We start from the raw sequence: 13,105 nt of genomic DNA, 5'->3' as shown, positions 1-13,105 counted from the left end.
AATAGTATGATCGTGCGTGTTGCACTCTCTCTTCGGATTATCGCCTCGATAATGCTACTGGATCAACCAAATTCGGTTCAACTTAATGCCGTCATCATTTTTACTGGTCGAATTGATAACAGCTGGATCCGTCTGGAAGTTGTAAATTCGGCCAACGTTCAGCGACTACCGTGTAGTAGATTCGTATAGGTAGCATCGGACAGTACAAACTTCGTCATCTTGTACCACTAACTTTAGCACCACTAGCTAGTCAAATGAGTTCCCCGCTCAAGTGGAGTTTAATAGAAGTTGATCGATTTCGCATCGTTGGCTATGTTTATGCAAGCGGCTGTATAGTGTTTACAATTATTGAGAGTGTGGCAGCAGTGAATTTGTTGATTAGTGAGTCTAACAGCTGTTAGCAAAGTAATGGAATAAAGTTCTACGATTTCTTCACAGGAGACGGATGTGATACATATGTATACATCAAACTACTATTGGCACTGCTCTTCCTTACATTTAATATTTTCCTCTTCATTGGAATTAGCACGGTATCTATTAGCGAGAGAAAGTTTTATTGATGTTGAATATGGTAGTTATTTTCACTACGTGTTACAGGCTAATCTGGCTAACGTGCATGCGAATACTGTATTCACGGTACTCTTTGATTTGATAATAATGGCCAATGTTGTGCTGAACTTATCTTTCCGGATATGGAATGAAGAAACACTGGATAGGAAGAAGGAAGGATTAGTAGCTATGGTACTGGTGACGCTATTTATAGGTGTGTAACTGCAATGTGATTTGGAATTATCACGCTTCAGACTGACGCAATGCGGTTTTTTAGCCATGTCAATCTTCCAGCTGTGGGTACTTAGCGGAGTACGGCAGTACATCAAACATCGACGAAGAGTACAGGTTATTGAAACCACTGCATAACTGGCCTACGCTAACCAAATTAGGTGGAAATTTCTTTTTCATGAAATCATTAATAAGAAGCGATGGTTAAGCATGCATAAGTTATCGTTTTCACAAATTGCACGCATTATGTTAATAGTAGGTAAATGAAATTTATTTATTCCAATGATTAATGCATACAAATTAATGAAAGAAAAAGCTAATGAATTGAAAAAATATTGTTACAGAATAACTATTACGTGTATTATCTTTTTATAAACGTTTTTCAAGGTTTAAGTATCTACTAACAAGTTCTGAAGAGTATTGCAGCGACCATCTGTGACCAAGTGATTTGGAACGTTTTGAAATTTTTTGGTCTCTCTAGGAAACATACAAAATCAAACATATTGTCAGCACAATAGGCAAATAACAAATACGAGTCTATTGCTTTTGGCTGGTGAAATCTCCAGAATTTGAAATTGAAGCGCTTCAAATATTTTTTTGCCTTCGCAATAAGTTAACTTCGCGCACAACACTGTCCGATTCAGTCACTTGCCACAGTGACACAACCCTTTCTTTCCGTCGCAGTCGTGCAGGGGTATACTCGGTCTCCGACAATAGCGACTGTTGCAACTTTTTCCTAACAACATCCTTCCCCACCCTAACGATTGTAAGGTCGTAGTCGGCGCCGATTATCGATCCATAAAAAGTGGTAATATACTGAATCGTTGTACAGCTCAAGCTTAAATCGCTGTATGTATATTCTACCAAACTTTATATACCTATATACCAAACTTTACATACATGTTCCTCACATATTAGCATTGAAATAAAAAGCGTATGAGAAGTTTTATCGCAATACAGTCACAAATGATCTTAAGCAACTTGTTTTGATCATTACAAGTAGAAACAATACCGAAAAAGATAAAAAAATATGAAATCATTTTTGTACGCATGTTTGAATGGAAATGTCCCAGACGTTCAAAATTGAAAAAAGATACAAATAAGCTTAATTTCTGCTTATTCCTTACAAACTGTGTATGAATATGTTTGTTTTTTTTTTTTTTTTTTTTTCTTCACATAACATTTATTTGACACGGCACAAATACAATTTAATGTTTAACGGCGCCAATTATATCTGTTGACTTAAAAACTAAAGCAAATTTTTTATCCTCGCTGCCGACTACGAGCTGAAATTAAGTCTAACTTAAAACTAGCATGGGATTTCCAATCAGTGTTTTGTTGTTCAATGGTCGTCTGATAATCGTCGAATGGCATGTATGGATTCGTTCTCTGAGCCACGATGTCGTGAGTTGGGACAGAGGCTCGTAGTCCTTGGGTCCTGGTTCTGTTGTGCGGGGTCTGGTTGCTGGTTTTGTGCTTAAGGTTCAAACGTGTTCTTGTCGTTTTGTTGGGTGTAGACGGAGGGGAACGGGACTAGACTGGGGCGTGGATGGATTTCAGGAAAACGTATATAAGGGACATGTAGGATAGGTCACGGCTCGCCAAGACATCACGAACAGGAACAGCCGGCTGTCTACCCTCGGCCTGCAGGGAAGCTATTAATTTAGACCTGGCGTCACGGTGTACAGGGCATGACCAAACCACATGCTCTATGTCGTGATAACCTTCACCACAGGCACAGATACCACTTTCCCCGAGCCCAACACGACGGAGGAGCGCGTCAAATCTATAGTGATTGGACATAAGCCGGGACATCACGCAAATGAAATCCCGACCTACATCCAACCCCTTGAACCACGGGTTCGTCGATACTTTGGGGATTATGGAATGTAACCACCTTCCCAATTCCCCTCTGGTCCAAGCATTTTGCCAACTGATGATCGTATTCTGACGTACAAGTGCGAAAAATTCATTAAAGGCAATTGGTCTTTCATAAATATCACCGTTTGTTGCGCCCACCTTAGCCAAAGAGTCCGCTTTCTCATTACCCGGTATCGAGCAGTGAGAAGGGACCCACGCTAAGGTAATCTGAGTAGATTTTTCGGATAAAGCACTCAGATGTTCCCGTATTTTCCCCAGGAAATACGGAGAGTGCTTAACATCTTTCATCGATCGGAGAGCCTCAATGGAACTGAGACTGTCCGTAAAGATGAAATAATGTTCCGTGGGCATTTTTTCGATAATCCCTAGGGTGTACTGAATTGCAGCTAATTCTGCGACGTAAACAGAAGCAGGATTATCGAGCTTCTGGGAGACGGTTAAATTGTTATTGAAGATACCGAAGCCAGTGGACCCATCAAGAAGTGATCCGTCAGTGTAGTACATATTGTCGCAGTTGATGTTTCGATATTTATTGGAAAAAATTTTAGGGATCTGCTGCACGCGTAAATGATCCGGGATTCCACGAGTTTCTTCTATCATGGATGTATCGAAAAACACAGTAGAATCAGAAGTATTTGATAAGTCGACACGATTTGGAATATTCGAAGAAGGGTTAATATTTTGGGACATGTGATTGAAATACAATGTCATAAAACGGGTTTGAGAATTAAGTTCGATTAACCTTTCAAAATTTTCAATCACGGGACGGTTCAAGACCTCACATTTGATTAGAATACGAGAAGACAGGCTCCAGAAGCGGTTTTTCAATGGTAGTACTCCAGCTAAAACCTCCAAACTCATCGTATGGGTCGACTGCATGCAACCTAGGGCGATACGCAAACAACGATATTGTATTCGCTCCAGTTTGATCAAATGTGTGTTTGCTGCGGAGCGGAAGCAGAAACACCCGTATTCAATAACAGACAATATCGTTGTTTGGTAAAGCCTTATAAGGTCTCCTGGATGGGCTCCCCACCATTGTCCGGTTATTGTACGAAGAAAATTCACTCTTTGTTGACATTTTTTCATCAGATACCTCACGTGACAACCCCAGGTGCCTTTAGAGTCGAACCAGACACCAAGATATTTGTGTACCAAAACCTGAGAAATCGTTTTACCCATTAATTGTGTTTGAAGCTGAGCAGGTTCATGCTTCCTAGAAAAAACTACTATCTCAGTCTTCTCCGGAGAGAATTCGATACCTAGCTGTAAAGCCCAAGCAGACAAATTGTCCAAGGTATCTTGCAATGGTCCTTGCAAATCGGCAGCTTTGGCTCCTGTAACAGAGATTACACTGTCGTCTGCAAGTTGTCTTATCGTGCATGAATTTGCCAGACATTCGTCGATGTCATTTACATAAAAGTTGTAAAGAAGGGGGCTTAAACATGAGCCCTGGGGAAGACCCATGTAGCTAATGCGAGAAGTTGCCAAATCGCCATGCGTAAAATGCATGTGCTTTTCGGACAACAAATTGTGCAAAAAATTGTTCAAAATTGGAGAAAATCCTTGTCGGTGAAGTTTACCCGAAAGAATGTCAATAGAAACGGAATCAAAAGCCCCCTTAATGTCCAAGAACGCAGACGCCATTTGTTCTTTACGAGCATACGCCAGCTGAATATCTGTTGAAAGCAACGCAAGACAATCATTCGTCCCTTTGGCACGGCGGAAGCCAAATTGAGTTTCTGATAGTAGACCATTTGATTCGACCCAGTGGTCTAAACGACGGAGTATCATTTTTTCCATCAATTTCCGGATACAGGATAGCATTGCAATCGGCCTATAAGAGTTGTGATTAGAAGCTGGTTTCCCTGGTTTTTGGATGGCGATCACCTTCACTTGCCTCCAATCCTGCGGTACAATGTTTTGCTCCAGGAACTTATTGAACAAGTTCAACAAGCGCCTCTTGGCATTGCCGGGTAGATTCTTCAACAAGTTGAATTTGATTCTATCTAATCCAGGCGCGTTATTGTTACAGGACAGGAGGGCAACTGAAAGTTCTGCCATCGTAAAAGGTGATTCTATCGCGTCGTGGCCCGGAGACGCATCGCGAACAATATTTTGCTCAGGAACAGAGTCCGGACATACTTTCCTGGCAAAATCAAATATCCACCTACTTGAAGACTCCTCGCTTTCGTTGACCGTTACGCGATTCCGCATTCTTCGGGCTGTGTTCCAAAGAGTGCTCATCGATGTCTCCCTCGACGTCTCGTTCACGAACCGACGCCAATATCCACGTTTCTTTGCTTTAGCCAAGCTTTTAAGCTTGGTATCAAGCTCCGAATACCGTAAATAGTCGCCAGGTATACCTCCCGTCTGGTAGGCCTTAAACGCGTCGGATCTTTGCGTGTAGACATCGGAGCACTCTTGGTCCCACCACGGAGTGGGAGGCCGTTCTTTGATCGTTACGCCGGGATATTTCTTCGTTTGGGCTTGCAACGCGGCGTCGAGAATCAAGCCCGCGAGGAGGTTGTATTCTTCAAGTGGTGAATGATGTTGAATCGACTCGACCGCTTTTGAAATCATTTCCTCGTATAACTTCCAATCGACATTTCGTGTGAGGTCATACGGAATGTCAATTGGTCGCATGCGAGTTGACCCGTTAGTAATTGAAATAAGAATAGGCAGATGGTCGCTACCGTGAGGATCGAGGATTACCTTCCATGTGCAATCCAACCGTAGCGACGTCGAACATAAGGATAGATCCAAAGCGCTTTGGCGCGCTGGAGGTTTCGGGATACGTGTCATTTCACCGTTGTTTAAAATAGTCATGTCGAAGTCATCGCAAAGGTTATAGATTAAAGAGGAGCGGTTATCATTGTATGGGGAACCCCAAGCCACGCCATGAGAGTTGAAGTCTCCCAAAATCAAACGTGGCGAGGGAAGAAGTTCTATTAAATCAAAGAGCAGCCGTTGCCCAACCTGTGCTCTGGGAGGAATATATATTGAGGCAATACAAAGCTCTTTACCTTGTATTGTCATTTGACATGCGACAACTTCGATGCCTGGAATCGAGGGGAGGTTAATACGATAGAAAGAATAGCACTTTTTAATCCCTAAAAGTACTCCTCCATATGGGGTGTCTCGATCAAGGCGAATAATATTAAAATCATGGAAGTTGAGATCAATATTTGAAGTAAGCCAAGTTTCACAAAGGGAAAATGCATCGCATTTGTTTTTATTTATCAAAACTTTAAACGAATCAATTTTTGGTAAAATACTTCTACAATTCCACTGTAAGACAGAGATAGAATCCTTCATATACGCAGTTGAATTAGGCATCGAAGGATACAATCGCTGCAAGGAGGGGCCATTGGGCAGTCAACTGCTTCAAAAATGATCTAACTGTTGGGAGGAATGCTGTAAGAAAAATTTTAATTGGATCGGGTACATTGAAAGTTTCAAAAATCCAGTCCACAATGTCTGAAAATTTCACTAATCCAGAGTTTGTTTCATCAACTGGGAGTGTAAAAGGAGCAACTGGGGTTTTAGATGTTCCTGGCAGTGCTGGGAACTCCTTCTGGGACTTTAAATTTGCCAGCCCAGGAGGAGTTTGCTTCGGTTTTTCCGCAGCACTGTTTGGTTTGTTTGTATCTTTCATTTCACTTTGAGAAATCTTAGGACCTTTTCTGGGAAGTTTAGGAGAGGAAATTTTTTTCCTCTTTCTAGACTCCCCAGGATTGGCGTAAGATGCTCCCGCTGGTGAATCGTCAGAATCGGTTTCTTCAGAGGGCAACAGATCGAAGGGGTTCGAAGTAACGGGAGAAGTGGTAACGGTCTTCTTCAGCATGTCAGCGTAGGAACGCTTTGAACGCTCTTTGAGAGACCGTTTTATTTTATCCCTGCGCTGCATGTACACCGCACATGTCGAGAGCTCATGCAGATTTTCTCCGCAGTGAATACACTTTTCAGCGTTAACACTGCAAGAATCTTCCGCATGAGACTCCCCACACTTGCCACAACGTGCCTTATTGCAGCAGTAGGCGGCTGTATGGCCTAACTGCTTGCAATTCAGGCAGTTCATGACGCGGGGCACGTAGAGCCTCACAGGGAGACGAACCCGGTGGATCGAGACGTGGCTTGGTAGTGCAGACCCGGCGAACGTAACTCGAAACGAGTCTGACGGAGTGTATACTGTTTTGCCACCGATGATCGATGCTGACCGCAATTGCTTGCAGTCGAGCACCTTTACTTCGGGACACGTTTTGTTCTTAAAGCACCCTTTGGCACTTTGCAGTATACACTCGACGGACAGACTCGAATCGGTTATGACACCGTCGATCTCCACGTCTCGTGCGGGTATGTAAACGCGATACTCGCGTGTGAAGAGCTCAGAGCAAGCTATATCGTTGGCCTCTTTCAGGTTACCGACCACGACACGGAGCTTGTTAGGCCGGACCTTGGAAATTTCGGTCACGCCCTTGTACTCCTTCGTCAGGTCTTTAGAAATCTGCAAGAGGTTCAACTGTTTCGATTTCGGTCCCGCCTTTGGCCGAAAATAGACAGTATAGCTGCCCTGGGCTCCGTCTGGGTAAAGCCTGGGGCGAGGGGGGACTGAAGAATGAACAGGGGAGGGGGTAACAGAAGGGTCAGGGTCAGAGGGGTTCGGGGATGGTGGCGCGGGAGGCGAGGGATCTACATCCATCGCGCTATGTTTAGCGCACTAGCGCTGACAAGAACACGTACCTTTTTATTTCTCCCTTCCAGTAAGGTTGGTTGTCCGATCGTTCGAAGTAGCAGCCGTTACAGCCAGCAGCACCAATACAGCAGCACCAAACAGCCACCAGCAGCGAGCCAGGTGTGAGATCACTCCACACAGCGATACGACTCGCTGACACTGATGGCTTCTTCTTTTTCCTCGTTTGTGTCTCGTCCACTGCTGTAGCACAATCCAGCCAGCAGCCAAATCGGCTTACGCACCAGCTGGCAGTCACGATGCGAAACAGTTGCACAAAGGAACGACCTTGAACCCGGATTTATTTCACTCGACCAGGCAAACAATGCCAACACTTGTTCACACGTCTTTTGTTTTATACTCTATCGGACCGATCACCAAACACGTCCAGTACTGATGCGTGTTCGGCACAGAATGACTAATATGTTTGTTATTGCAACCGTAATGACATTCTATTTAAATAAAAGTAATAGTTGTCTTTCAACTGCAGCAAAACGCGTTAAAACTATAGAAAGTGCCACCAAATGGTGTTCATAGATAAGGGCTTGGAAATAATTAAAAAATCTGAAAAAAATTACTCCGAGCTGCAATATCCAATACGGCTTTTTGTTTGCACCTGACGAAAGAAAATTTGACTTGCACTTGTTTCATAAAGAGAGAGGAATCCCCGTTTTACCGATTTACGATGGAAATGAAATCGCTGTTTCTAAAAACTGTCAGAGATATCGCAATGTTTATTGCAAATTATTTCAAGGTTAGCGTCAAGAATATTCTTAGCACACCGATTTTTTTACGTAGAGCTTCGTCTTTAAAAAAGGTCCATAGGGGTGTAAAATGAAAATCTAAGATTGTCACAGGCGACGAAATAATGTCTAATTCCAAATGCCTCTTACTTTTTTAGTTAGAGATAAATGTGGGCCTACTGTTACTAATAGAATGCAAACTGCCCTACACACTTAAATGGTGTAAGTAGGAAGGACTAAACGTTAATCCTTCTAAAACAGTCATTATCTCATTCGCAAGAAAGAGAAAGTATAATTTTGTAACACTTAAGTTGGGAGAAACATAGCTGGAGCTATCCAAGCGAACCAAGTACCTAGGTGTCATGCTTGACTATAAGCTTAACTGGAACGACCATCTGGAGTACGCAATTTCAAAAGCCAATAATGGTCTTTGGGCTTGCAGCAATACATTTGGTAAGAAGTGAGGACTCAAACCAAGAATGATTCATTGGATTTACTTAACTATAGTAAGACCCAGATTAACTTATACCTCACTAGTGTGGTAGCCTAAAATTACACAAACATCAGTTCAGAAAAAGATGGATAAGCTACAACCTCTGGCATGCAATAATGGTCGCAGTGGTCCAAATCTTACAAAAAAACTGGAGCGATGGCCAGCACACCATTCAGAGCCTTAGAAGGTCTTTTATAGCTTCTACCCTTGCATCAATATGTGCCACTTGAAAAAAGGTGCTCTCAGGCTCAAACGCGTTAAAGTTTTTCATGTAGGGAATCTAAAAGGACACTTACGAGTCCTTAAATACTTTGAACTAAACAACCTAGTAACAATGTATGAAGACTGGATGAAATCCAAGACTAACTTTAATATTCCCTTTAAAGTGATAGAATCCTCTCGCAGCGAATGGGAAGAAGGAGGTCCCAAAACTCGTCCAGGATCACTCACGTTTTTTACAGATGGCTCTGAAATGGGTGAATCTACGGGTGCTGGGGTTACTGGACCACGAATCAATGGGACAGTGGCCCACAGTATTCCAAGCTGAAATAAATGCTATCCCAACATGCACAAATATTTGATTGGCCAGGAAATGTCGATATGCCAATATTTGTATTTTCTCTGATAGTCAAGCAGCTCTTAAGGGGTAGTATCCACCAAATGCTCAAAAAAACAAGGCTTTTTTCATGATTTTTTTAAAAAGACATTTGAGATGTAAGGTATATAAATCATTGGATTAAGCAACTCTTGGATACTAGAAAAACATTTCGTTGCTATTTTTTACAGAATGGCGGCCGTGCAGCGATTGCCGTGAAACGATTTTTTAAAAAGTTTTTCCGCGGCGAGCAGTAGAAGTCATGCCCAACGCCTCCTATAACCAAAACAATTTTTTTTCATTATCTACATAAGTGTCGCTAGTGAAGTACACATGTTTATATTTTTAGAATTTTTCTTCGCAAAATGGCAACGATTTGAAAAAAAAATGCTTTTTCGACAAAAAAAATCGACTTTAATTGTTCATAACTTTTGTTGTTGTTAATCAATCGTCAAAATCGTGTGTACTTCACTAGATAATCTAATGAAGAAGCTACAGTTAAAATTTCAAGTCAATCGGATGTAAACTTTTTCAGTTCTACTGCTCGCCGATTTTGGAAACATGGTTATGAGAAAAACGCGTTTAAAGTTTCAAAATGCTATAATTCTTAAGAATCGCAATAATGAAGCCCCTTAATAATTTTTTTTACCTTCAGTCAGCTATCCCTGCGCCGTGAAGGTGTCCTTCCTTGGTTTTATTTTCCTCTTCTCCCTTTTTGTTATCTGATGTAGGGCTGCGCCTAGCCTCTTTCGCGATATCAGACATGCGATGCTTAGCGACTTTGACGCGGTTGGCGTCCGATCCCACGCAAAACTCAAACTTGTCACTCATATTTAAGTACTTTTGAATATAGCTCACAGTTAAAAAGTATAGAAAAACTCAAACAAAGAACGCTCACAACAAGAACGGCTGATCGACTTAACAAACGGAAATTGTGAGTAAACACGTGCTGTAGAGACGCTATAACGGTCGAAACTTGATCCAGCGGCCTCTATACTTCAAATTTGAAACATGATATTGATCATAGGTAGCTTCTACTAGTTTACAAAGCCTCCGAATTAAAAAACGAAAACGAGCATCACCAAAATAAACGAAAAATGTTATTTTGGAGCATAGAAGTTGTTCGGTAAAAATTGATTTGAACGAATTTTAAGTTTAGATCAGTATTTGGGCGATGTAAAATTCTAGGATAGTTTAGCATAATTTAGGCCAATAAAAAAAATGACAAGAAACAAATTTTTTTGGTGGATATTACCCCTTAATGCATTATAAGCGTACACATACCAGTCGAAGTTAGTTTGGGGTTGTATTCTATCTTCACGACAATTGACTGTAACAAAAGATGTAAATCTATACTGGGTGCCTGGTCACTGTGGTATAGAAGGAAATGAACAAGCCGATCTGGGGTCTCTACATCCTGCCTGAAATCGGAGCTCGGAGACTGGGGAACAATGATGATTGGTGCCAACTGGAGGGCTTACTCCAAAGCAAGACAATCTAAACTGTTCATTACACCATGTAATAGAATCACACGGAACCTGCTCAGTACTAATAAAGCTGATCTGAGTACGTTGACTGGCCTACTGACTGGACACTGTCCGAGTAGGTATCACCTTAAAAAAATAGGTAATCTGACAGATGACATGTGTCGTTTCTGTAATTTTGAAGTTGAAACTCCGGAACCCCTATTGTGCCAATGCGGCGCTTTATTTCAGCAAAGACTGCGTATTTTTGGAAAAGGTGTTCTTACGCCTAACGAGATATGGAATGCTGAACTAACGAAGGTAATGAACTTCATTAAAGAGAGCATACCTTCATGAGGGAAAATTCAGAGTCGTAAGATGACCGTCACTGATACCCATTGTGATGGACCGAACTGACAACGCACCAGAGAGCTTCGTAGCCGCAAGGTTACAGAGTCCGCTTTGATAAGCGAGTGGTCGTGGGTTCGAATCTTAGTAGAATCAGGCCATTTGGTTGTCAAAGGACTTTAACATGGGTGCATTCTCAGGCTCTCTACTACATACTCTTCCTTCAAGCTGAATTCTATAGTACCCTTGCTGACTTTCATCCTAACAAAAAAGTCCCTCTTATAATAAAACTGTTCTGAGTAACGTATAATAGTTCTCTTCAGGGAATTGTAATTATGGCGCGGTCTTGGCTGGAGGAACGAGGTTTCGATAAGACTCTTTCCTCTTGACAAAATATAAGTCCTACTTATAATAAAACTGACCAGAGGTGAAGCATTGAGCGCCTCTTCAGGGAATTGTGATTGTGACGCGGTGTTGGTAGGAGGAACGAGGTTCGATAAGACTCCTTCCTCTTGACATAATAAGTCCCTCTTAGAATAAACCTGGCCAGAGAGGAACGTTAGGTGTAGCCTCAGTTCAGGAAATTGTAATTTGGCGATATTGGTAGGATAGAAAAGAGGCTCATTATAGTAGAGCAGTAAGCTTGAAGTGAAAGGGTAAACTCTCACACACACAAGCACGGATATGAATAAAAAAAAAGCGTATCATTCACTTTAATAATGATACTGCCAATAATATGAAGTGCGGAATACAGAAAAACACCTGGGCAATATCACAATAGATCAAAATGTCTCTGGTCGCAGTGATGAGTCCACACAGAGGAAAAAAAAACTGACAACGCATATATATTAACGCGGAGTAAACCACAATATATCTAACCAATGATAGCAGTGGACATAAGCTCCTACAAGGGAAAAAATGCTTATTTATCGGTTAATTTTAAATGAATTTCCTTCGGTATATTCACAACAATAAATTCTCATTCTGGTAACGAATGTGTGACTTAAGGGGTTATATACCTTTTTAGTTTTTGAAAAAAACCGAAAAAAAATTATTGCATCTTCTTCAAATACAACATCTTGAGAACATTTTCACAAATTTTCATAAAGATCTGAGTAATAGGAAGAAGGTTAGAGTGATTTGCAGCTCGCCTCTCCACGACCTCATAAGCTAAACTTGAAACTTTACACGCGGTTATCTCGGAGTAGTGTTTTCCGAAAAACTTTGCCGTGATCCTGATTGCGGGAAAACTACTGAACCGATTTCCTTCAGCTATTTTTTTAAATTTTCGTTATTAAATTCGCCGGTCCTTAAACAATCGCTTTTTGCAACATACAGTTACATTTTGCGGCAAAAAAAAATCTAATGCGATTTTTAGCGCTCAAAACGTGCACTTTTTGGGAAAAACGTTCCCGTTTGCACTGAAAACAAAACACTCATAAAAGCGATCGTTCATGGACACGGCACACTTCTAAACTAATGAAATAATATAAGTTTTTTGATTTCGGTTGACCCCTGAGTCTCTCTCATCACCACCGCAAGCCTCTGCAAAAAAATAGCGTTTCGGGGAAACAGCCATTATTCCAGTAATAACTGGTATATCTCAAAATTATACGTATTTTTTTGTTGTTAATAAATTGTACTTTCAGAAAAATACCACTTTGATGCAATGAAAATGGTGCTATGCACTTAAAAATAAATTCAAACTTCCCTCATTTTTCTCGACCAAAAAGGTATATGACCCCTTAAATAGCGATAAAATTCTTCTCCAGTCAAGTAACAACATATACTGCCATAAATTTAGCACATGTTACGAGAGTACGACTCTCTAAAAATGGCCGTTAAAACTACACGCAAAACTTGTTCATAAAGAGGTAATAACGAAAAATTCTCCCTTTCCATCTCCAGTCAAGAAACAAATTTTGTCGCATATTTTGCACATGTTACTAGTTTCTTTCACCTCCTATTCATCCGAAGTGCGTATACAGTCAATCCTGTTTTTGTGCGAGTGATAGGGACCGCACAAAATAAATTTCCTGTGTAAAAATGGTTCAAATAGTAATTGGCTAA

General features: G+C 41.2%; 1 protein-coding gene across 1 annotated transcript; it reads left to right on the top strand.

Annotated features, from left to right (window-relative positions):
• The first annotated feature begins 221 nt into the window (after positions 1 to 221).
• Positions 222 to 1,030, top strand: LOC129726167 (uncharacterized). Its single transcript, XM_055682868.1, has 4 exons — positions 222 to 381; positions 439 to 530; positions 598 to 763; positions 827 to 1,030. Exons 1-4 carry the CDS (start codon positions 255 to 257, stop codon positions 916 to 918), a joined length of 477 nt encoding a protein of 158 aa, XP_055538843.1. The 5' UTR covers positions 222 to 254; the 3' UTR covers positions 919 to 1,030.
• The last annotated feature ends 12,075 nt before the right edge of the window (positions 1,031 to 13,105 follow it).

Source organism: Wyeomyia smithii, chromosome 2 (assembly GCF_029784165.1).
Source record: "Wyeomyia smithii strain HCP4-BCI-WySm-NY-G18 chromosome 2, ASM2978416v1, whole genome shotgun sequence".
NCBI lineage: Eukaryota > Metazoa > Arthropoda > Insecta > Diptera > Culicidae > Wyeomyia > Wyeomyia smithii.
This window is presented reverse-complemented; position numbering and strand designations above follow the sequence as displayed.

Bases quoted from the DNA above. Each gene is read 5' to 3' on its own strand.
- LOC129726167 (XM_055682868.1), top strand. From the start codon at position 255: ATGAGTTCCCCGCTCAAGTGGAGTTTAATAGAAGTTGATCGATTTCGC. The intron at 531-597 runs GTATCTATTAGC...TACGTGTTACAG, and splicing joins TCTTCATTGGAATTAGCACG to GCTAATCTGGCTAACGTGCA. The intron at 764-826 runs GTGTGTAACTGC...GCGGTTTTTTAG, and splicing joins ACTGGTGACGCTATTTATAG to CCATGTCAATCTTCCAGCTG.